The sequence below is a fragment of the Malaclemys terrapin genome, chromosome 1 (genome assembly GCF_027887155.1).
Source record: "Malaclemys terrapin pileata isolate rMalTer1 chromosome 1, rMalTer1.hap1, whole genome shotgun sequence".
In the NCBI taxonomy this organism is placed as follows: Eukaryota; Metazoa; Chordata; order Testudines; family Emydidae; genus Malaclemys; species Malaclemys terrapin.
In genome coordinates this window covers 24,079,100-24,104,034 of record NC_071505.1, presented here as the reverse complement: position 1 = coordinate 24,104,034, position 24,935 = coordinate 24,079,100, and the positions used below count along the sequence as shown (strand labels likewise).

At 39.3% G+C, this 24,935-nt stretch overlaps 1 protein-coding gene across 3 annotated transcripts in view; it reads left to right on the top strand.

Annotated features, from left to right (window-relative positions):
• Positions 1 to 24,935, top strand: part of RSBN1L (round spermatid basic protein 1 like) — a 94,232-nt gene that overhangs the window by 46,808 nt on the left and 22,489 nt on the right. For 2 of the 3 annotated variants that reach the window (XM_054017609.1, XM_054017605.1), the window contains 3 exons: positions 21,021 to 21,158; positions 22,513 to 22,655; positions 23,821 to 23,988. In XM_054017609.1, the coding sequence (XP_053873584.1) occupies positions 21,021 to 21,158; positions 22,513 to 22,655; positions 23,821 to 23,988 (449 nt within the window). The remainder of the gene's footprint in view (positions 1 to 21,020; positions 21,159 to 22,512; positions 22,656 to 23,820; positions 23,989 to 24,935) is intronic. The other variant, XM_054017612.1, reaches the window with a different exon arrangement.

Below are 24,935 nucleotides of genomic sequence, written 5' to 3'. Positions count from 1 at the left end.
CCAATCTGTCTGCTTGCTTGTAATTCATATCCATCTTCTCCTGTTTCTCATTTTGACTCTTAGGCAGATTTTAGGACTACAAAGTTAAACTAAGATTCCTGCAGCCGTTGGATACGAGTCTCATAGCTGCTTCCTCCGAGCTGCAACATTTTTCTGAATATTCCCTGGTTACCCAAGGGATTCTTACGCCTTCTGCTTCTATTGCAGTACATCTTAAAGAATTTTCACTTTTCAAATCTGCCTTTGGCTCTACATTATAGAAGTCCTAGGCTTCTACCTCCAGCATAACTCCCATCTGTGAGCACTCTGCCTGCATATAGTCCAGTGGATAGGATGCTAGAGTATGAGTTGGGAGATTTAAATACTGTTTCTAGTGTAATCATGAAAAACTACTTAATTGTACTGTTTGCTCTCCTTGATAGATGGGAGAAATATTCCCATTTTATAAACCACTTTAAGATCCTCTGATGACCCTTGCATATAAAGTATGATGTATTAGTATTATCATCACTGAATCTTACTCTTTTGGTGAATCAGACTCATGTTGTGGGTGGGAAGCAGTTGTATCTTCTTCCTGATCTCCACAAACTTGCAGCCTTCTTATTAGCTCTTCCAATTCAGCCTTAAATAGACTATTTCAACTTGCTGCTGTATACAATGTACACCTCTACCCTGATATTACGCGACCCGATAGAACATGAATTCTGATATAACACGGTAAAGCAGTGCTCCGGGGGGGCTGCACACTCTGGCAGATCAAAGCAAGTTCAATATAACTCGGTTTCACCTATAACGCGGTAAGATTTTTTGGCTTCCGAGGACAGTGTTATATCGAGGTAGAGGTGTAGTTGTAATTTAAGTTTTTACTGGGCCAGACAACAGTTGGTTTTGAATGGCTCTGCAAGACTGTGAAGGACTTGCTTCAGAACCTCAACTGACATCCTGTTAATTTTGATTAGCTGAAATGCAGACTTGAGGTTCCCTTCAGTGTGTCTTTTTCATTCTCAAGGCCTCATTTTAGCATCTGGATTCAGTTTCCAGAAAAATCTGAGAGAAGATTCCACTATGCTTTCATGTTTTTTTGTTGTTACCCCTTTCCTTGTCATATTGGCTGTTTCTGAACTTCTGTATTTCTCAGGTTAGTCTTTTCAATACCTGGTAATAAGGCCGTCCCTTCTGCATTTGGCAGATGAATCCTTCATTAATAGTAGTATATACCCTCAGATCTATGAGGTCTATGATTCAGTCTTGGAAATATAGTTGAGCTATATATGTATTCCCAAATGCTCATTTTCTCCTTAGTGATTTCTAGACATTTGTTTCTCGCATACTTGTTACTGCTTTGTGCTTCCTCAGGGTGCTGGGTCAGGATCCAGATATTTGTCTTTAATTCTCATTGGAAGACACCCATAACGGAATTTAAGATATGTGAGTTCATGTGGCAGTGTAATTCTGTTGGCAGGTGACCTAGATAAAATCTATGATCTTCTCCCTTAGACCATCTGCCTCAGTGTTGTAGGTGGCCATTGTTGTTAAGTATGTTGCTTAAGAATGTTGTTACTTTTACCAGGTTGATACAGGTGCTCAGTGCTTCTGTTCTTGGAGCGCCAGTGTTATTGGCACTAAAAGAGCATTGTTCCTTCTAATTTTTTTCCATTCATGTGTGGAATCAATTTTGTTATGTGCACCAATATTGAGGTAATATGTGGATGTGCATCACCAGTAGAAACAAAAAACCTAGATTTACTACATTTATTTTCATGCAAATTTTAAGTTATTTTTACAGATATAATTAAAAATACAATTTGAAAATAAGCAGCGTACATCTGCACAGTGTCTAAAGTTATGTGTTTAGTTAATGTTTTTTAAACTGGCACAGCTAAGGTTTCAAGTTAAAGTTACATTCTAGGAGGGTACTATTATTTGATTGTACCACTTTAAATACTGAATGACAAAGCACAATACGATAATAAAAGTAATAATGATAATTACTCCAGCCAAGACAGGTTAGGCATTTTAGAACTCACTACTCAAAAAATTAAATTTAAGCATGAGAGAGATAAAATTATGAAATGCATGGACCAGTCAAAAAACTAAAGTAACAGCACTTTGAAATAATAAAATTACAGACAATATATGTGTATTGCAGGAAGTACTAAGAAGTAACAACACCAACAATAAAAGTATGTGTTGGGAGGTGAGTGTGAAAGAGATCGTGTGTGTGTGTGTAAGAGTGAGAGACAGTGTGAAAGAGAGACAGACTGTGGGTGTCTAAGAGAGTGAGACAGACCGTGTGAGAGACAGTGTGTGTAAGAGAGATGGAGACTGTGTGCTGGGAAAGTGTATGAGAAACTGTGTACTATCACTTTAAGCACAGCAGCATTCACCAGTCTGAAGGCTTGTTCTGACATAGCAGCAGTTGCCAGCAGCTCCATCTTGCTCCCAAGCCATGACCCTCTTCTCCTCACCCCCCCCCCCCGCTCTGTGGGGATGGGGTACATGGGTGGGAGGGAGGGGGACACCCTGACATCAGCACCCCCCTCCTCTGCACATACATACAAGTAGGAGGCTCCCAGGAGCAAGCAGGGTGCAGCTGGCCGGGGCGACTCTAACGCAGAGGACAGGAGCAGTGTGGCAGTAGAGGTGGGGCATTGAACACAAGTCGCTGAGGATGTGCATGGCTGTAATAATCAAGTGTGTGGCACTTGATGGACTGTTGTGCAGCCACGCAGATGCAGCTTAGAGGGAACACTGTAGAAGAGAATGCAGCTTGCTAATTCAGCAGACCTTGACGTTACTCATAAAGAGAGACCACAGGAATGGTTTGGTGACAAAAGGCACTCAGCCAAGTTTATTGCCCTCAAGGCTCAGTACTAGCATCCCATAGTAGCTACAGGTACACTAACATGATTGCCCGGGAATGATTCAGTCAGCAGCGGGAATTTCTGCTGTCCCCTTGGCCACACAAAAGGTTACAGTGTGGTACCCTGATATTTATAGACTGAGACAAATAATTTGCTTACCACCTTATGTATTTCATGACATCTGCTTGTTATCTATCTCCCTTGTACCTTGCTCCAGATGTCTCGAGCAAAACATCCCTATACATCACTTCTATTTAAGCCCTTTTTTCTTGTGTTAGGTCAGGATGCACCTGTGTTAATCTTTTGGCACGTATTCACATACAAACATACATACACACAACAACCCAGCATCTGTTGCTTCTTAGGGCGTGCCTGTGTTTTAGCAACGCTAGCAGTACCCTTGCCAAGTTCATGTATCGGACAGTGAACTAGTAAGCATCTGCTTTAATACATGGCCTGACCTTGATTCACGGCATGGTCTGACTTTGCTGACTATGATTCAGATCTCAGGTCTTACACCAGACCCAGTGCTCCATGCTCACTCTCTCTTCTACCGCCATATATGTTTCAAAGTAGCAGCCATGTTAGTCTGTGTCCGCAAAAAGAACAGGAGTACTTGTGGCACCTTAGAGACTAACAAATTTATTAGAGCATAAGCTTTCGTGGACTACAGCCCACTTCTTCGGATGCATACCTTCATGAGGTTGATGGATTTCCACTCCATATGGCTAAATGCAGTGGTATGCATCCGAAGAAGTGGGCTGTAGTCCACGAAAGCTTATGCTCTAATAAATTTGTTAGTCTCTAAGGTGCCACAAGTACTCCTGTTCTTTTTGCATATATGTTTCAGTTATCTGCAGTTTGTCTCTCAAAATCGGTCATCCACAAGGAAGCCAATTCCAAAACAGAACCTTTTCCTTTTTGTACACTTTTTCCATATATAGCCCCATCACTGAAACATTTGAGCACCACCTATTACTCTTGGGGGAATTCTGCACCAAAACATTAAAAATTCTGCAAAATTCTACATATTGTATTTGTCAAAATAATGCAATATAATCACATCAGTTTCACTTATTTTGGTAATTTATTTAAACTACCATACAGAAAAAAATATCACAATAACTGGTCAGCATTTCCTAAACACATGAAAGTTAAGTTGCAAATACTTGGTAACCAATACCCTGCATTCCAGTTATAATCCTGGATTTTCATTTAAATTACATTACAGAATACCAAACACCAAAATAAAAATAAAGTAGAATGTCACTTTAAATTGCTCAGACTTTCACATATGAAAGTCATACAGTTTTGTTAATCATTGTGCTGCATTTTTTTAAAAATGGGTAAGTAAAATAGATCCTGAACTGTAATCTAACCGCATTGTGCCACTCTGGCACAGGAAAAAAGCAAGAAAGCCCATAGATCTTTCTAGCTGAGGATTCCCTTACTGTCTTTTACAGTAAGACTCCTTTACACCACTCTGGCAATGTAAAAGAGCCTTAAAACTTTTACACATTTTAGGCTCCTGGGGGAATTGACTAAGAATGAGAACAGTTAACTGACAATAGGAACATTAGCAGCCTGCCTGCTTAGTTGTTACATTTCTGGTCTGCTTCAGGGACAGAACCTGCCTTACAAAGCCTTACTCCTCCAAGCTGGGGGCACTACAACAGTGAGCGAGAGGGACAAAGTGAGTCTTTCTTGCTCATTCGTAGGCAGGCACCTGCCAGCCCTGCCCTCTTAACATCTCTCTACATACGCACGCACATCCAGTCTTACCTTCCCTGCCCCCCGCAGTGAACAGGGAAGGGGCGTGTGTTCCCCACGGATTTCTGTTCCGTGGGGGAGCAAAGAAATCTGCGAACAGTATGTATTCTGCGCAGAATTCCCCCAGGAGTAACCTATGCCTTGCAGTCATCCCATTTTTGTCTAAGCTATTCATTAACTCAAGGTAAATGCCTCAAACAGCCCCTTACCGTTGACTACAGCCAGATGCCCCTAGCATTGGATGACAGGTAATCCCTTGTTGTGGCCCCAGATCCTCACAGTGCACAACAAATACTTCACTACTAACAATTTTACTTCCTGAATCAATTTGCCATGCTTTACTCCTGTCCTAGAGGGGTAAATTGGTGATAAGCGTAGTTCTGTTTTTTAAGCAAACGTGGCCGGGCAGTGATTCTGGTTCTTCACATGCTCATGCCCCTGGTTCTCCCTGTATCACTTTTCAGGTCATTCTTTTTGAAATGTTTGGATTTGGCTTTTTGTTTCTCCAGCCATTTTCTCTTTCTCAACTCATTTTTACCTAGCTTATGCTGTTCTCTCTTCATTGTCCCCTGCCTCCAATTAATGCTACCCTCCTTGGTGGGTTTGTAGTAGTCCCCTTTGTACAGGAGCTACTGACTCTTCAGTCTACTCCTTCTCTAATTTGTCAAATTCAGCTGCCATGCCAGCGTTCTATTTCTTTTGATGTGTGAAGAGGAATATTGCAGCATATTTGCAAATAAATACTCATCTCCGACCTACCTTGTTTCCTCATCTCTTGGCCTTTACACAAATACCTAGTTCTTTTCATCTGCTCATTTCATAGATTTTAAGTCCATAAGGGACCTTATTATCAGGGCCTTGGCTATTCTGAAAGTGAATTTGAGTATTATGCCATTTATAAGGTGTTCCCAAAGTTGTAATAACAGGTAATTTATAGATTAATTAGAGGTCATTTAATACTGATCAATTTAAGTAAATTTTTTTAAAGTTCCTTTTCCTACAGCAACAGAAACTGTAGAAAATAAAAGCATTAGTGTTACTTATGATTCTTGAACACAAATATACAAAAAAAATCACAAGAACTAGTGCATTTTAATCACAGGAAGAATAAGTGCAACAAAAAGTTAAACCTTTCCTGGGAGCATGGAGTCTAGAATACATTGTTTTGTTCGTTTGGTGAAAGTAGAAATTAGCAAATTTAGTTTCATTACATAATACCAACTTTTCCCTATCATTGTCCCCTCCTCCTTCTCTTCTGCTTAGAGTTTGTCTGCCAGCTAGTGATGAATTATTGTTTTTAAAATGGGATTTAGGATTTTTGACCGGGTTAGGAGATGTCTCTGCATGGGACAGTTGAAAAATTATTTGGGATTTAGGCGAACTGCAAATGTAGATACTTGGATACTTTGGGGCTGGTCATGGTGATCAATGGGGGGAGGGATAGCTCAGTGGTTTGAGCATTGGCCTGATAAACCCAGGGTTGTAAGTTCAATCTTTTGAGGGGGCCATTTGGGGATTTAATGAGGGATTGGTCCTGCTTTGAGCAGGGGGTTGGACTAGATGACCTTCTGAGGTCCCTTCCAACCCTGAGATTCTATGATTCTATGATTCTGTGATGTAGCAAACTTCTGCAGAATTCAGCTCCTGCTACAGAGTCTTACTTTAGAATTTGACCTTTTATTTTAAATATCAAAGGATTACCGTCATGGCAGCAGAATAAATTAGCACTGCCATGGAATTTAAGGGTTCTGTTCTCATTGTGCTGTGCGGTACCTCAGGGCCCTGGTCATGGCCATTTTAGGTTGACTGCCTACATAACACTGGCCATAGAATTTTTACTCAGTAGTTTCTAGATCAAACACAATTACTTGTGGTTAGGATTGCCAATTAGGTTGGACGTATTCCTAGAGGTTTAATCACATGACTTAATCTTTAATTAAAGATTAATCTTTAATTCCTGGAGACTCCAGGGCAATTCAGGAAAGTTGGTAAGCCTACTTGTGGTTGAACTAAAATATATAGAGAGAGCAACATCCAATTTTGATTGAAAGATTCTCTGTGATGGAAATTCTAACCTCATCCCTTGGTAGGGTTTTCCAATAATTAATCTCATGAAAGATTTGTCTTATTTCTAAAGAATTTTTTTCAGTTTCTACCTGCAAACATTGGTTCTTGCTATGCATTTGTTTACTGTATTGAAGAGCCTTCTAAAATTTAATGGTCTCATAGACCATGATCAAATTGCCTCTTAACCCTCTCTTTGATAAGCTAATAGTTCCTTAAGTTTCTCATTGTCAGGCATATTTTATATACTCTGAATCAGCTTTTTTGAACACCCTCTCCAGTTTTACAACATTCTTTAAAAAAATGTGTACATCAAAACTGGACAAAGTATTCTAGTAGTGGTCTCACTAATGCCATATACGGAGGTATTATTACCTTCCTACTCCTACTTCATATTCCCGAGTTTATACATCCAAGGGTCACCTTAGCTGTTTTAGACAGTGTTGCGTTGGAGGCTCATGTTAACTTGGTTATAGACTATAACCCTGAAATCCTTTTTGCAGTTACTGCTTTCTCTTGTTCAAATTCCCCATCCTGTAAGTGTGGCCTATACTTTTGTTCCTTGATTTATGATTGCATTTAGCTGTACTAAAATGAACTTCGCTTGTTTGCATCCTATTTTACCAAGCAATCTAGATGATACTGTAAGACATCTCATTTACTATTTCACCAATCCGTCATCTGCAAAGTTTAACTCAAAGCAGTGATTTTGTTTCCCAGATTATTGATACAAATATTGAATAGCATTGGGCAGAGAATCAGTCTACATGAAACTATACTAGAAGCAACCACATGCAGACTCCTGTTGATTTTCTCAGTGACAATTATATTTTGAGATCTCTTGAGCTAGTTTTAATCCATTTAATGTATGCCATGTTGATTTTTGTATAATGCTAATTTTTAGTAATATCAATTCAAATGCCTTCTAGAAGTCTAAATATATTATGTCAACACAGCTGGCTACATTTCTCAACTAGACTCCATAAACTTGTGAAGTTGATTTGACAAGATATATTTTCCATGCAAGCATGTTGATTGGCATTAAAGACTGGAATTTTTTTTTTATTGTTGAGTCCCTTAGTAGTAGTTACATTATTTTTAAAAATCCATCCCAGGTAAGATAACAGGCATATAATTACTTGGATCATCTTGTTCATCCACTGGCTTTCTTTCCCCTTCTCTTCCTGCCATTCCCAATTCACATGTGGAGTTGCAGGTTAGCATGCTCTAGAAAGTCTGGTGCATTCATGCTCTGTCTTCCCCAGCAACGGCTAGCCAGGCAGCGCTCTTACCACAGAGGTAAGCAGCAATGGTAGAGGGAAACAAAGGGAGCTGTGCTGTGTAGTAGAGCTGGTTGGATATTTTTTGACAAAATGTGTTTATCAGAAATTGCCAAATTGTCAAAAACCAAAACTTTTCACAGGAAAGAGTTGGTTTCAATCAATTTTCTGTTTTTGAAACATTTTCCAGTTGTCAAAAATTCAATTTGGACATATTTTAGAAATAAAAAATATTATTTTTTTTTGGTTTGAAATTACTTTTCTGCTTGAAATGTAAGTTAATTTATAGTAAAAAAGTAAAACAAAATTTAAAAACCTGAAATAAAAGTAAACATTTTAAAATTATAAAACAAAATGTTTTGATTGTTAATCTGATTTTTTTTTTTTTAATTTTTGATTTGCAAAAGTCTCAGCTTTTTTTTCCCTCTTCTTCTTCTTCTTCTTCTTCTTCTTCTTCTTTTCTTTTCATCCCGGTACGCGATGGGGAAAAATGTTCAAAATCTTAAAATCTTGTGGGTTGGGTAAACCATTAACTGTGTAGCATATTGACCAGCTATCAAATGAAGTGAAAGGGTGCAGTAGGAGGGTTACTCTGAAAAGTATAAGAGCTAGATGAGGGTGAGAGCCAAGATCTCCATAAAGACTAAGGGAGACGAGTTGTTACCGAGTCAGCTCTGCAGAGCTTAAAGAGGTGGCAGCGAAGACCTGACGCCTGCTGCACTCCTTACCCCACCACTTCCTGAACAGGGCCATTACAGCAGCCAGTTGTAAGTTTTAGGTGAGGAAGCAGGAAGTCCAGAAGATAGGCAGTAACAAGTGTAAGCGCATGGCTTATGCCGTTGTGCACTGAAATGCAAAGCTACATTCCTGCAACTCTTTGGTCTCCTAACACATTTTACACAAGTCGAACTAGAGTTCAAATAGAGGTCTGGATTTTCCAGAAGTACTTAATTCCAGTTCAGCTTTTGCATTAAATTGTGTCTGCAGCCTAAAGTAGTCTGTCTGCACCACTTTCCTCCTCCTTTTGTGTTTTGACTTCCTGGTTTTAAAGTTGAAATCTTAAAACAGAAAAATCCAGGATTTGAAAATATGAAGTTCTCACAGCAACATACTGGGGTTGGGTGTGATTTGTAAAGCACACTGATGTGCTGTGTTCTGACTGCCCTACGTTAGACCCAGGTGGCATGCTCTAAAAGGAACCTAGTTTGTGTTAATGAAGTCTTGTTTCACACAGACTGTTAATGCAATGTGGTACCCTTTTAAAGTGCACCAGCAGGATCTCCAATGTGCCAGTCTGGGTGCTTTACAAATCACACTCCTCTAGTGCTCTGCTGGCATCATGTAGACAAGCTCACTGTAGTTTAGGGCTTGAAAAATGTATCAAATGAATGCCAGAGGACTGAACCTGCTAAACTAAACCCAAAGTGTGGTTGTGACTTGCCCTAATGCAAAATTAGCTTATATCACCTATCTGCCCCCAATTTGGAAAAGGAAAGCACAAAAGTATTTAGTTTATTAAAATATACACTATGTGATTCACTTTAAAAATGCTTACAAATAAAGTCCACGTTGTCCAAAATGAACCTTGTAATTCTGTATTGAGCCCCCACAATAACGCTTTAGTGTTTCCCTGTTAGATACCAGTACAGTTTTACCAAATTAATTTGCTTTTTAAAGCCTGGGACTGTTCTGAAGTCTTTATTAAACTAATCAGACTGTGCTAAAAACACACTTGATTGGTACTACGCTGACCACAGAAATGGATGTTAGTGAAAAACTGACAATTTTGATTTCAACTATCCTGTCTGATGATTTTACTTCCACAATTTTACATCACTTCCATGCAGTAAACTCTGACACAACTTTCTTTAAAGCCAGATTTGAGGTAGACATTTGTATCTTCAATTTTAAATAGTAGACATTATGTCACTACTTCTGCTGGACTCTGCCTATGTCTTGTGAATTTGGATTCAGTCATGCAGATTATATAATGGAAAGATTCCCTAGCTGCTTTGAATATTTTCTTGATTTTTGTGCTTGTATGGTTCCAGTTCTCTGTTGAATTGTAACAAGCAAGATTTTCACTGGCACTGTGACAGTGGAGTGTCAGCCTGTGATCTGTCAAGTCTCTCAGAAACGGCCTTTCATTGTTTTTGTAAGCTGATTACCTTTGTGCTTAGTCCCTTAAACAGCATGCTATATTTTGATCAGTTACTATACTTGTACTCAGTGCAGATTTGAAATATAGGGTAATTTATAGCAAATGTAGATACATAATTCTGTTTAGGTTCTTGAGACTGCATTCATCATTATGGTATTTAAGAGTTCACAATATCGTCAGAAATTTAGGCATTAATCCTTCTTTTTCAATACCAACCATCATGTTAAATGAGGGAGATAGTGAAAATAATTTTTCAAAATTGCACAGTGTGTATGAAAACTGTTTGCTATCGCTACCTTCTCAATAAGGTTTCACTTTATTTTGTTGTCTGAGTAATTGACAAAGATCTTGTCATACTTTTATCTGCATTCTTGAATGACATCTTCAGCTACTTTGATCAGGACAAAATATTTTGCTGATTTCCTTTCTGACTAGAATAAATAAAATTAGGAAGGAATTCATTCTTCCCTTGTATGGATGCTTATAGCTGTTATCCAGTCATTTATCTTGTTTGACCAATTGTCTTTTAGTAATGTTGTTGATTCTTTTTAGTTTTGTTTATTTTAAGTTTTTCTCCACTACTTCACTTGCAGTGACTAATAGTGGACCTATACATTTTTAAATCTGTCTGGAGGAGTATATCCAGGTTTAAGTGGTGCAGTCATTCCTTTAAATTTCTCCTCTTGTACTACACTGAAAGTGTAAAAATTCATGATTTTCTTATCTAGTTTCCTTTTTCTTTTTAATTTGGTTTTTATGGCATAATTGCCGATTGATCTTTGCTATTTGCTGGTCTTCGTAAGCTAACAGAATTATGAACAGACCTGGTTGAAGAGTTCTTCTGGAAGATGTGGAATAGGGCCTTCTGTTATCAGTTTCATTTTGATGCCATTCAGTTACAGAAAATGTCTCACTCCGGTTCTCTTACATTTCACTAGACAACACTTTACTCAGTGGCACATGTGATCTTAAAAAAGAATCCAGATAAACTGATTTTCTTCATTTCTCGATGAACATGAATCCTTTATCTTGCTGCTTAACTCCTGACAATATTTGTTTATATTTTACTTGGAATGGCTATTGGTTTTCATTCCTTAAGTCCAGTCACTTGTTTTTTCAACTTTTGGATATATTGAGTCAGAAATTCATGCTGGTATTTGGTAATCATTCATTTGCAATATTGCTCAGTGTTGGGGCAGCCTGTTCTCCAAGAGGCGGTAGCTAGGTTGACAGAAGAGTTCCTCTATCAACTTAGCACTGTCTATATTAGAAAATTGGGTCTGCTTAACTATGCCGCTCAGGGGTGTGGATTTTTCACATCCGTGAGCCACATAGTTATGATGACCTAATTATCTGGTGTAGACCAGGACTTAGCTAGTACAGACATTCTGTTTCCAGCCTGCTGATCCATTTACTTCCCTAATCCTGTCTCCCAAGAAAAGAGGCCTCACACATGTCCAGTAACTCGTGTCAAGCCAGAGTTACATTCCACTGCTTTTGTTTTTCTTTTTAATATTAGCATTTGTTTTATTTGTATTTTTTTGTTTTGTTTTTTAAAGTGTATACTATTTAGCAACACATTTTGAAGATTATAGTAGTTGTAATTATTTGAATTACTATTAATAGTATAGTAGTCTTTAAAGTACTATCCGGGGGTGCAAGCTCATCTCCTCTGGTATAGTCCAATAGGGTGTAATTTTACATTACAAGCTTGCTTTGTCTTCAAAGCATTTTTTTAATTTTAATTTTGCTTTTATTACATTTTAAAAATTGCTATAACTATTTAAAAATATGCCAGAAGTGGTCGTTTTTAGCCACCACACAATACTTTTTATTAGCATAGGCAGTTCTTACTTTACCAGTATCCCAGTGTCTCAACTGTACTGTCCATAGTCTAGAAATACAAATAAAATTGTCACTGTGTACGTGCAGTGTCATTTACAATTGATTATTTATAGACACATTCCATCAGGAAGGGCCCATTTCCTCCAGAATGGCTATGAACACTTCTAATGGGGTGTGTGTGGGGGGAAACAGTGGTGCTAATTGTCATCACCTGATCTCCCCTTTGCACAATTTGTTTTATTACTAAGGGTTTCCCTGGAAGTGACTGCACTGAGTTATACTACTATAACTGGGTTTCATTATTTAAACCAAGAATTCTCCTCTTTAACAATTTAATGTCCTCTTTAATGCTTTTACTTTAACATTGTCACATTCCTCAATCTTTAATTCCCTCTGAACTTTGCAGTGTTTATTTGTTCAAAAACTGTTTTGAAGTGATACATTTTACGGGGGAGGGATAGCTCAGTGGTTCAAGCATTGGCCTGCTAAACCCAGGGTTGTGAGTTGAATCCTTGAGGGGGCCAGTTAGAGATCTGGGGCAAAAATCAGTACTTGGTCCTGCTAGTGAAGGCAGGGGACTGGACTTGATGATCTTTTGACGTCCCTTCCAGTTCTATGAGATAGGTATATCTCCATAGAAGCTAACTTTTTTAGTGGCTTTAAGGTGGTGTTTGGTTTTTTTTGGCATTTATTTTTTAATGTAGTACATTTTGCCTGCAGCGCTGTATTTACTAAATATAGTCCTTGAAGGGTGGCATACTTTTGCTTTGGTTTTGTGCAAATAGGTAAGACATTGGCTTTTTTGACCTTTTAGGATTTTTTTTTTTTAATTTACCTTGTCCAGTTACTCATGTCAAGCCAGATCTACAGTCAGCAGCTTTCACATTTATTACAATTAGAATGAGGCATTAACCACTCAGTTAAAACAACACTGGGTGAAGACAGAAGAATATGATGAGTTAGCCAGCTTTATATAGAACTATTATAGGATCCCTACTCACCTTCCAGAAATTTCTAGTTTCTGGCAACTAAGTCCATTTACACTTCACAACTTCACTTGTTCCCTTCAGTATCCAGTGACGGTTGATTCTGTCCTCTATCCACCCCTCTCTCCAAAAACCAGTTAACCTCTCCATCTGTTCTCCCTATCATCCACGCTTGTAACAATAACAACTTCCTTATTGTTTCCTAAGAATTTCTGATTGTTTTCCCTTTGTAGATTGAATCTTACATTCAACTTTTTCATTCAAGGATTAAAATGAATCCGGTATTAAACTTTCAAATGTTATGTTTCTGTAGATATTTAGTGGCATATATTCCAAATAAAGGAACATTTGCCAGATTTTTTTTTTTTTTTTAAATAAACCTTGACAAACTCTCCCGCATCATCTGTGCTGTCCACTATGCCCATTTACCCCTCTTTCAACCCAGTGCTTGAAAAATCTGTTCTCCCTGATGTGTGAGACTGTACCATTTAGTTAAAGCTGTGGATTACTTTGGGTACATCCTAAAAAAACTTTTGAGTCCACCTCCTTGCTTCTGACTTAAGTAGCATAAATTTTCGGTTTATATAAACATTTGGCGATTCAAAGGTCTCACTTAAGCCTCCACTCATTTGTCACTTAGTGATCAGCAGATGTTCTGAAGACTAAGTTCTTCCTACCGGTCTGGAACACACTTGTTAGGCAAGTCTAATTTATATAAAGGACGAGGTATTCAACTCTGCAGTATGGCTTATTTAGTTATATTTTATGGAATTGCTTCAGCTGGTTCTCTTCTGTTCTTTTTCTTATAAATCTGATAGTCTGTTAGATGTGAGTGAGTTGTGTATAATTAACTATTTTCTGCTCTTTTTTCCCCCTTTTTCTTGTTGCTCTGAATGCAGGATCATGGTAGATGATACTCCATGAGGTTTCCCTCTTTGGCTACTTCGTGTTCTAATCCATCTGCTTTCTCATTTGTTTTGATGTGATCATGTTTTGTTTAATACCAGTAGGTCTTTCAATCCAGGATTTGGTTCCTCTTAAAGTTTGTGGTTCCGGTTCCCTACTTAACAGTGCTCCTCAGTCTTTGTCTTGTTCTGTGCCTAAGTATTGTTTGTTCATATAACATGCGGCAACATTGTGTGTGAGTTTGTGCATGTATGCAATAAAATTAAGCGTTCATGAATGCGATGTCTTTTTCTGGTTCCTTTTAAGTGTCATGCTAACCTTTTATGCCCCTTTGAATACTGTTCTTACTGGTTAGTCTGCTTTCATTATGAGTTTTTCTTATTTATTGTTTAATTATTGAGCTAATGAAGACTTTTTTCTCTTAGTGTTGATTCTTTAAATTATCTCCCCTTCAAAGTCCAGTACTTGTGACACCTCTACCCTGATATAACACTATCCTCAGGAGCCAAAAAATCTTACCGCGTTATACGTGAAACCGCGTTATATCGAACTTGCTTTGATCCACCGGAGTGCGCAGCCCTGCCTCCCGCCGGAGCGCTGCTTTACCATGTTATATCCGAATTCGTGTTATATCAGTCGCATTATATCGGGGTCGAGGTGTATTTCCTTTCCTATGCATAACTTCTATAAAAGTATAGTCTGTCAATGCTTACCTATAAAGTAAAAACTAGAAACCTCATTAATACCTTCTGAATGTTAGTTGGAATTTGAATTGAATTGAATTTGAATAGGACCAATCCTGTTCAACTTATTCATAAGTGATCTGGAGAAAGGGGTAAAAAGTGAGGTAGCAAAGTTTGCAGATGATACTAAACTGCTCAAGATAGTTAAGAACAAAGCAGACTGTGAAACTTCAAAAAGATCTCACAAAACTAAGTGATTGGGCAACAAAATGGCAAATGAAATTTCATTTGGATAAATGTAAAGTAATGCACATTGGGAAAAATAATCCCAACTATACATACAATATGATGGGGGCTAATTAAGCTACAACTAATCAGGAAAAAGATCTTGGAGTCATCCTGGATAGGTCTCTGAAGACGTCCATGCAGTGTGCAGCGGAAGGCAAAAAAGCAAACAGGATGTTAGGAATCATTAAAAAGGGGATAGAAAATAAGACGGAGAATATCTTATTGCCCTTATATAAATCCATGGTATGCCCACATCTTGAATACTGCATACAGATGTGGTCTCCTCATCTCAAAATGGCATTAGAAAAGGTTCAGAGAAGGGCAACTAAAATGATTAGGGGTTTGGAACGGGTCCCATATGAAGCTAGGACTTTTCAGCTTGGAAAAGAGGAGACTAAGGGGGTAGATGATAGAGGTACATAAAATCATGAGTGATGTGAAGAAAGTGAATAAGGAAAAGTTATTTATTTGTTCCCATAAAATAAGAACTAGGGGCCACCAAATGAAATTAATGGGCAGCAGGTTTAAAACAAATAAAAGGAAGTTGTTCTTCACACAGCACACAGTCAACTTGTGGAATTCCTTGCCTGAGGAGGTTGTGAAGGATAGGACTATAACAGAGTTTAAAAGAGAACTGGATAAATTCATGGAGGTTAAATCCATTAATGGCTATTAGTCAGGATGGGTAAGGAATGGTGTCCCTAGCCTCTGTTTGTCAGAGGTTGGTGATGGATGGCAGGAGTGAGATCACTTGATCGCTACCTGTTAGATTCACTCTCTCCTGGCCACTGTCAGTAGACAGGATACTGGGCTGGATGGACCTTTGGTCTGACCCAGTACGGCCATTCTTATGTTCTTATGAATAAGTTATGCTTTTATGATAGAAAGCAGAGAGGAAAAGAGAATTATTGAAAACTATTGACTAAAATGTAAATCTTTAAAATATAAAAGTATAAATCTCTTTGGGAAGCTAATTTACTGGAGTCATCACTTCTAATTGCGTATTTTTGATTTGTAGGAAATGTATCAGTTAAAAAAAAAAACTTGTAACAAATAAACTCCCAACCAATCAGTCACCCAAACGTTCTGGATCTGAAAGCTTCTCCCTACCCAAGGTATCAAAGGTGCCACAGGACCCTCTGTTGCTTTCTACCCAAGGTAGAATCTCATGTTCTGGTTTCTGTCTGCCCCAGTAGTGGGGTTTGTCTATATGGGGACACTCAGGAAGTTAATATAAATCAACTAAAGGTGTGACATTAATGCACATTGGTCAAAGTGCATTAAACCCCCTTGTGAATTCTGTCATTCAAGAGTAAAGTAGCCATAGTTTGCTGTAGCTTAATTTTCCTTGGCGGAGGATTAAGCTACAGTGAACTAAGGGCTTGTCTGTGCTTGAAATTTGTTGTGGAATAATTTATTTTTTGTTAAATGCCTTGCATCCTAAACGTTGTTTCTTGTTGTTACAAATCATCTAGCGTTTTAATGTGTATTGTTAAACCCACTTTGAAGATGGGTTCACTGAGATGCGGGAGGAGTTTACTTTCAGCAAAGTATGTGTGGGTGCATCTTCATCCCAAAAAAAATGGTTGCACATCTGCTAAGTCATCCTACTGGTATACCACACTTGACTGGCTATCTGCTCATACTCTCTGTTTACTTGTGTGCCCGCCACTGCTCAAGGGACATCCTAACCAGCAGTCACCTCCCTGTTTTAAATGCTGGCACACAACCAGGTTCTGTCTTTCGTAATTCCAGCTGCTGTGGAGTTCACAAACCTCTGTCGTGCTCCTGATTATTGATCAGTCATCCTCATTCTTTACTGTGGTCCTGTGCTGAGATTGTGGACTGGATTGCTCTCTAGAGAGAGGCATGTGATCAGGCACATCTGAACACCAGTTGCTCAGCACAGGTGTGAAAGTGGCTATCCTGACAAATGCAAGATGGGAGCACAACTGTGACACTCTCCAGTGTTGCAGTAAGGCACATGTTCACCTATAGTGTTTGGTGACTCCTCAGACATCATCATTGATGTGAGACTCCATCATCATCATCATCATCAAGGCAAAGGAGCTCCAGCTGGAGTATAGAACTGCTAAGTACTATGGGACCTCAGGAAAAGCTAGCACAGTCTACTGGTACTATTAGGAGCTGGACCATATGTTTGCTAGAGATTGCACTACTCAGCCATAGCATGTTGTGGACTTTCTGATTGAGCCTCCAAACTAGGATCTCATTCATCTAGTGAACTCTAGGGCAGACACAGTTGCAGAGATTCAGGAGCATCTCAAATCACAGCTGGAGGATCAATCTAAACCACAGACACAGATCCAAACTGGAGGGGACCAATTCTAGTGAGTGTGGAATGACATATTACAATAACACTTTAAGCCAGGAGGGTGAAGGGTTTGGATAACTTATTTCCAGGTACTGTAAAGGGTACCACAATGTTGATCTATCTTCTCTCTGCCTCCTCTGTCTCACCCACACCTTCTACTTAGTGATGGCTATACCAGAGACTGTACAAACTCTCCATGCCTTTTTTCTATGAACAAAAACACAAGTGCTGCTTAAGCTTGCCATGTACTGTTCCACACCCCCTTATGATGGTGTTTATTGGTGTCTCTCTTGCCTCCCCAACCACTTTTCTCTCACATAATGGCAGCACTGCCTAGTTGACCCATGAGACTATATGAAGAAAGGCATCTAATACAAAGAAGAAACAAAGTCATGGTACACAGTTTTGTGAATGCCCTCATTTTTAAGTGAATCAACCTTGCCCAAATCATGCTACAGACATTTTCATAGAGATTTTAAAACATTTAACTAAAAGGGACATGAATTATTTTGTTTCAGAATTCTGTTAATTTTTCAGTGCAGTTTATGCTGATCGTGGATGTTAGATATCAACTTAAGGCGTGAACAGTGATCTAATTTGGCAGGGATATTGCAGAGTGATGCAGCTATCTCTGCACTGCCCACAGAGCTTGTTTCCCTTCCGCTCCTGCACCAAATCTAGGGGAATTATCCTAGCAAACACCAGCACAGCATATCTTTCAAATTTGTTCAATACCTTCTTAAACAAATCCTTTTCTGTCTTTTGGGGATGTGTATCAGGGTAATCTCCTCCAAAGTAAGAACAGCCTGCAGAAGCACATGTTCAATTACTAGTCTGCCACTGCTCCCCACACTCCCAAACCTACTGCTATTCTATCAGCAAGCTGCAGAGGAACACATTCAGTTATTAGCAAGCACTCCCTTTAGCAAGCACTCATAGTCCACCTGGAATATACTATGCTGAATCCCAAATTGACAGAATAGATACCTCCCTTAGCTATCCTCTCACACCACAGGCTCAGGGGACCCTGTGAAAGGGGGAAGACTGCAAACGTCTTACCATCTCCAAGCTCACTGAGGACTGGGAAGAGCCTATGGGAAAGGAATTTCAAAATTAATGAAAAAGCAACATTTTATCTATGTTGGCATGGAGACTACAATTTGGACAATATTTTGTCCATTGTCCTCTCTTTCCCCATAGCACCCACGGGAAGGGGGGGGTGAGTGGGTGGGAAGGTCAGAGAAATGGGTAGCACATCAGACACAGGTGATGGAGAGGTAAAGAAACCTCCTGGAGCACATGGTCTTCAAACCTGAATCTGCACAGCTTTATGAATTTGAATATATTATTTTTACTGCTCACAATGTTCAATTTGGTGTATTCATTCCTTTTGAAATATTGAAAATGTATTTACATTCATGATTGAGTCTTGCATCATTCATTCAGATGTGCAGCATCATGGTCACAGTATCTACGCATGCACAATAAAAACATAAACCCCATCTACATTTCCAGCATTATAATACAACAATTCTCACAGTATCTTAAAAATGCAACAAGAAATGTGATATACACACCAAGTATGATTAAATCCTTGCACCAGTACACATACACAAGAAGACATATTCAGTAATGCTGATCAGTGCCTTATGCAAAAGTATATGCATTCTTTACAAATGGCACCTAAACTTGAAGTATGAACACAATGCATCTCTTGCTCTGTGCCCCAGAGTAGTTACATCCTTTTGTAGGGGCCTCCAGTCTGGCTGTTCAAAACATTTGCCAAGTCTGGCCACCTGTTGTTAAGCCAGGCAAGCAAAGGGTAAGCTGAGTCTCCCAGAATGAGTGATGGAATGGCATTGCCATCAAGGTATATTGATACTATTGATGCAAAAGTTCCACTGACCAGTGGAGAAAACATTCTAGACTTGAAGACCTGAAGATCCTGGTGTCCTGGAACTTCGTAGACCATCTCACATAAATACTTGTGAACTTTCCATGGTGATCAAGCAGGCCTTGCAGCACCATGGGGGAAAGGGGAAAAACCTTTTCTGTTGATGGACTCTAAGGCCTGATACGGAGGGTTAAGAATAGGCATCTGGGACCTATCAGTGGCTCCAGTATAAGTTGGGAACCCCAACAATGCAAACCAATTAATTGCCTGTGCATTACCCAGTCTTAAGATACAGTGGGATAGAGCCGCCTTGATAACATTGCACACCTCTATTTCAACAGCCCAGATAGTTGATCTACCAACAACGAACTGGCTAGCTACTGGCTGGTTGTAGGTAGTAGGGTTGGCAAGTTTTCAGATGGTTATGGCCACAGTCCTCTCTATGCTGAGGGCAGTTCTTACATAGATATTCTGCTGCTGTAGCCCCTGTGCGAACTCTGCACAGCTTTCTAAGAAAGTGGCTTTTGACATCCTGACTGCTGCCACTCGTGTTCATACCCAATGTGCAGTGCTGTACTTTCCCACCAGTCAGTACTTGTTGGCCACGCTCCAAAGTGGTGCTCCACCAAGGGAAGCTGCTTCAGGAAAAGTTATGGAAGTGTCTGCTTGATTTCAGCTATCTCCTCCTCTGGTCGCCTTATCCCAGTTCTGAAGTCACTGCCCAACTTTAGATGTTAACAGCAGCTTGTTTATGTTCATCACAGTGTGGATTGTAGCGATCACAATGTGTGTTGCATGTTGCGTGACAGTGCTTTGAAAATGGCACTGGATGGCTCTAAAAATCCTAATGCGTGATAGGATGAATTGAGGAATCATGGGAATTTAATTTGACAGTAAACTCCAGAATTCCATTGCCTTCCAATAAGTATCTGAGTGCTCAGCATGAAAAATCCCAGAATGCATAGAGCACAGTGGCAGAGCAGTGGACCTGGGATGTCTGCCCAGAATGCTGGTTGCTGATTTCAAAAGTGCTGTGTGGGTGCAATGATATGAGGCAGAAGTACCTTAATCACAGGATACCAATGTAATGTGTATGCACTGCTTGTGAAACACTTGTTGCAGATCACATAACACATACACAAAATCCATGGTAAGTTTCAAGTGTAGACATGCCTTAGGTCACTTTACTCCTGAATGAGAAAATCCACCTGGGGGTTTAATGTGCTTTAACTTGCATACATTTGGCTGATTTGCCTTAACTTTCTTGACGGTCTCCATGTAGACATGGCCTTGGTTTCAGTTCTTTGCCCTTTTTCCAAGTATTAAGATGGTTTGTTTCATCTTCTTACTTTCAATAGGTTCACCTCCTTTATACAGTTACACTCTCTCTAGCTTTCCCCTGCTTCCTATTGATTTTACCTCTATTACCTGTTTCTGTCCTCCTGTTCTACTTTTTTGTAGGCCTCTTTCTAGCCAGCTGTCATGGAACCATAACTTCAACATTCCATCCCCTTTCTGTAAAAGGAACATCACTCAAAACATCTTGCTGCTTGTTTGGATATGCATAGTAATAAATATTTAACACCCTGTTAAATTCCACCTTAACCTGACATAACGGTGAATCTTGCAACTTGCCAGAAATATCTTCTATCTTTAATCTTTTGTATTTTAAATACGTGTTTTCAGATATAGTAAATGTGTTTTACATTCAAGCTACCTGCTACTTCAGCCAGTTGGTGTTTCAAAATAATGGTTTTATAATTGATAGTATATAATACAGTTGTTAATACTGTTTAATAAGGACTGTATACAGTATTAATGTTAGTCACATGTTTTAGAGAAGACAGTAAGACAGGATGTGCACATGACATTGATTTGTAAACTTTTGTTGAGTCCTAATGAACTCAATGTAACTCGTAATTGACTTTCATATTCTTCTTTTAGGTAAAAAGAACATACTCCCATGGTACATATAGAGCTGGCCCAATGAGACAGATCAGCTTGGTTGGAGCAGTGGATGAGGAAGTGGGGGATTACTTTCCAGAGTTCCTTGATATGTTGGAAGATTCACCTTTCTTAAAAGTAAGGGGAAGATGGGAAAGGGGAAATATTCTTCCAAATACTCTATATCAGTGGTTTTCAACATGTGGTCCACAGACCCCTGGGGATCTGCTATGTCTAAAATTTTCAAAGGGGTCTGTACCTCCATTTGAAATTTTTTAGGGGTCCACAAATTAAAAAAGAGGTTGAAAACCACTGTTCTATATTAAAGTAAAAGAACTGTAATACTTATTATCTCACAGGTCTGGTTGAGCACCCATGTTGGCCATTCACCAGGCTCCTGTGAAGGCATCCAGCCATTGAGTCTCCAGGGTTTTTACGCCTCAGATCTGAACAGAGTCCAGTTGCTGTCCTTGGCACATACTCAGGGTGCAGATCTTCTCTCTGGCACCCACTCCTGAGAACTTTGACCATGTGGACCACTGCCCAGTCCCTGGAACCAGTGCTGGCTCTTCAGGCTTCCTCAGAATTTAAACACACCCTTTCCCTGAACTACACCTGAAGGTTTGGCCTTCTGGTTTCTCTCTTCAAGGGGACACATGTTTAATACACACAGACAAGATTGCACAAGATTTTGAACTACCACTGCTCTTTCTTTAATAATACAAGAAATATACATATCTATTTTTAAAACAAAACAAAACTCTACATGCATTCGTTGCCTCAGTTACCTGCCCCTTCCAGAGCATTCTTTGGGCTAGAGTCAGGGTTGTCTGGGGCCATCCAGAGTCCTTCTGTTTGCAATGCATGGCTTGGGTTCTGAACCATGGAGCTCTCTTGCACCTCCCCCTCCCCGCCCCCCAGCTTGCTTCCTGTGACCTTGTCCAGACTGTCCCCTTTCCTGACCAAACTTCCTGTTGGTCTCCCTCAGCCTTCCCCTTGTGAATCCTTTTTATCACCTTTCAGTCCCTTAATCGGGTGACTTCTGGATCGACCTCAACAGGTGATCATGGACCTCTTTGCCAAGTGACTTCATTGCCAGGCATTCTGTTTGCTGAGAAACCAGTTCTTCTAAGTGGAAGCCAATCTGTTACCTAGGATGCTTGTATTAGACTAGAGGACCATTTCGAGTTAATGACCCTCTATTGTCAGTCCTGTGCCACTACCCGTTGGAACTTCTGTCCAACATGGAGGTAGAGGGACAACAAAGAAGACTGCTTAGCCCCTGTATTCAGGATGGAGTTTTCATCTTGGTAAAGATAGATAGAGTTTGTAATCTCCTGAATTGTACAGACTGTTTCCTCAAGTCATCACACTTGCCTACATTCACTTATTTACCAGATGTTAACTTTTTTTCATTTTACCAAATAACCATTTTTTAAATGTATTTGAAAATAACTCACATCAAAATGTGGATTGTTATATTTCCCATTAGTGTACATTGCCGTGGGGGACACTCTCTAGTCTAAAATTAGAAAGTCGTAAAGATAGCGATGATGGTCCCATCATGTGGGTACGTCCAGGAGAACAGATGATCCCTGTGGCTGACATGCCAAAGTCACCTTTCAAAAGGAAAAGGTATGTTAAGATTCTTAGCTTGGTGAGTTATCGGGTTAGTTGTTTTAACCTATCCCTTTTCCACTCATCCCAATGGCTGTAGCTATATTATAGCATAATTCTTATGTTTATGTAGCTTTTTACCCAAAAGAAGAAACAAAATCACTTCTTAGTTTCTAAGTTCTTCAAGGAAGGAAATGTGTTTTTTGTAAGCATTTGTACACCACCTAGCATAATGATGTGCCAATCCTGATTGCAGCCTCTGGGCTTCTGTAATGAATACTAAAACAGTAATTTTACAAAGCAGGTCATCTTTTCTTCACTCTCCCTAAACTCCCTTGAGGTAACAGCATAAAGCAAAATGAAACGTGTTTTGGGGAAAAAGTGAAGAATGCTATATCTATATGAATACTGGAGGGGAAATTTTAAGTAGGCAGCACACGGTTACTCAAATTTGAATTTGACTAGGATACTGGTATTAACTCCCCTATTCTTAAGTGCTTATGGACCTTTAAGTGCCATTGGACCTTTAAAAACTACAAGTGACAAAGACTTCTGTCTCATCTGAGAGATGGGACCTCTAACAGTACAAAGTCACTATAACATCATATTGGGGTACTGATTTAGATAATGACTCAAAATGAAGAGTGCCACCTACAGAATCAAACATAACTTCTTTTAGCATGTAGATTTTCCTTGTGGATTTCCCATCCAAATATTTTCCAGGTGGGACTCCTAGTTTGTAGAATCTCAGATGTCTACCTAATGTGATATGGTCTCTCACTATCAGCTTTAGATTAGCAATTGAATGATCATAGAGGATCTGTTCCACCTCAGTGGTGTTTTCTCTTTTTACTCTAACATCTCTGACAAGTAGTCTTGCAAACCTTTTCCTTCCCAGTGATGAAATGTGGAACAGAGCTATAATACACAACACTCAAATTGTTCAGTAGAAATGTAGACAAATGAATGTGAATGCACATATGATTACTTTTAGCATTTCATAAATGTTCCCTAAATGACTTTTGTACTGCTAATCATCCAGTAATCTGTCCAAGATGTTCTTCTTCTAATATATGTGCATGCTGAAGAAAGAAATGGATCCTGTTGAATGTAGAAAACTATAAACTTGAGTGGGGGGGAGTGTTAGATTTTTAGTTTTTGTTTTGTTTTGTTTTTTAAACAGAACTACCAATGAAATAAAAAACCTGCAATACCTACCTCGAACTAGTGAGCCCCGTGAAATGCTCTTTGAAGACAGGACACGAGCCCATGCAGATCACATAGGACAAGGTTTTGAACGACAGACTACAGCTGCTGTAGGAGTGTTAAAGGCTGTGCACTGTGGAGAGTGGTATGTGTCAATTGGTTTAGTCTTGTTAGACCTTTGAAAAATACTTGCGTGAATTTCCATTTATAGCTTCTAGAAGGATCATTAGCTAATATGTTAATCCAGTTACTAGTATGTTTTGGAAATAAGCCATAACTATTGAATAAACTATATTTTTTTTCTTTTGTCTTGAGGAGCTAGGTATGCTGGGTACATTCTAATGTAGATACAACTTTGCAGTCTGGTGGAAACTAGAGAAAGGCCTCCCGTCTCAATAACAGCTTCATAAATACAATTGTTTAAATTGTTGCACTCAAACTTGTCTAGATTTTTGTTTTGATGTTTGTGAACCAGTACAGTAGTGGCTTGCCTACATTTTTATCTGAACTGCACATAGAATCTTCTGGGAACATTTTGCTCTGTCTTTGGATAAAAACAAACATCACAATTCTGATTCGAGGGAGTGGTGGTTGTTTTAAGCCTGGTGGAAGTTGCATGGCATTTCTTTAGTGTCCCAATAGTCTGAAACTCTCATATGTGATCCAGGGGATCAGCCCAGCTCAGCAGAATCCATTTTTGCTTGTTTTATCAGAAAGAGAAGAGTACATTTTAGCTGGGCTCTTTCACTGAGCTGGAAAAGTGATAATTTGGGGGATTTTTTTTGGTCCTCTTAACTTCTGTCTCTGAGACTGGCATGTGGTGCTGTAGTACATTACCTTCAGTAATTCCCACTCAGTTACATAGGTGCTGGAACTAGGGGTTCTGGGGGGTGCTGCTGCACCATCTGGCTTGAAGTGGTTTCCATTATATACATGGTTTACAGTTTGGTTCAATGGCTCTCAGCACCCCTACTATAAAAATTGTTCCAACGCCCCTGCTCAGTTATTGAGAACACGCACGCTTTTTATAGCTTGACTGGCATGGTTACGGAGACAAGAATTCTGATATTGCATCAGAGCCCAGACTTAATC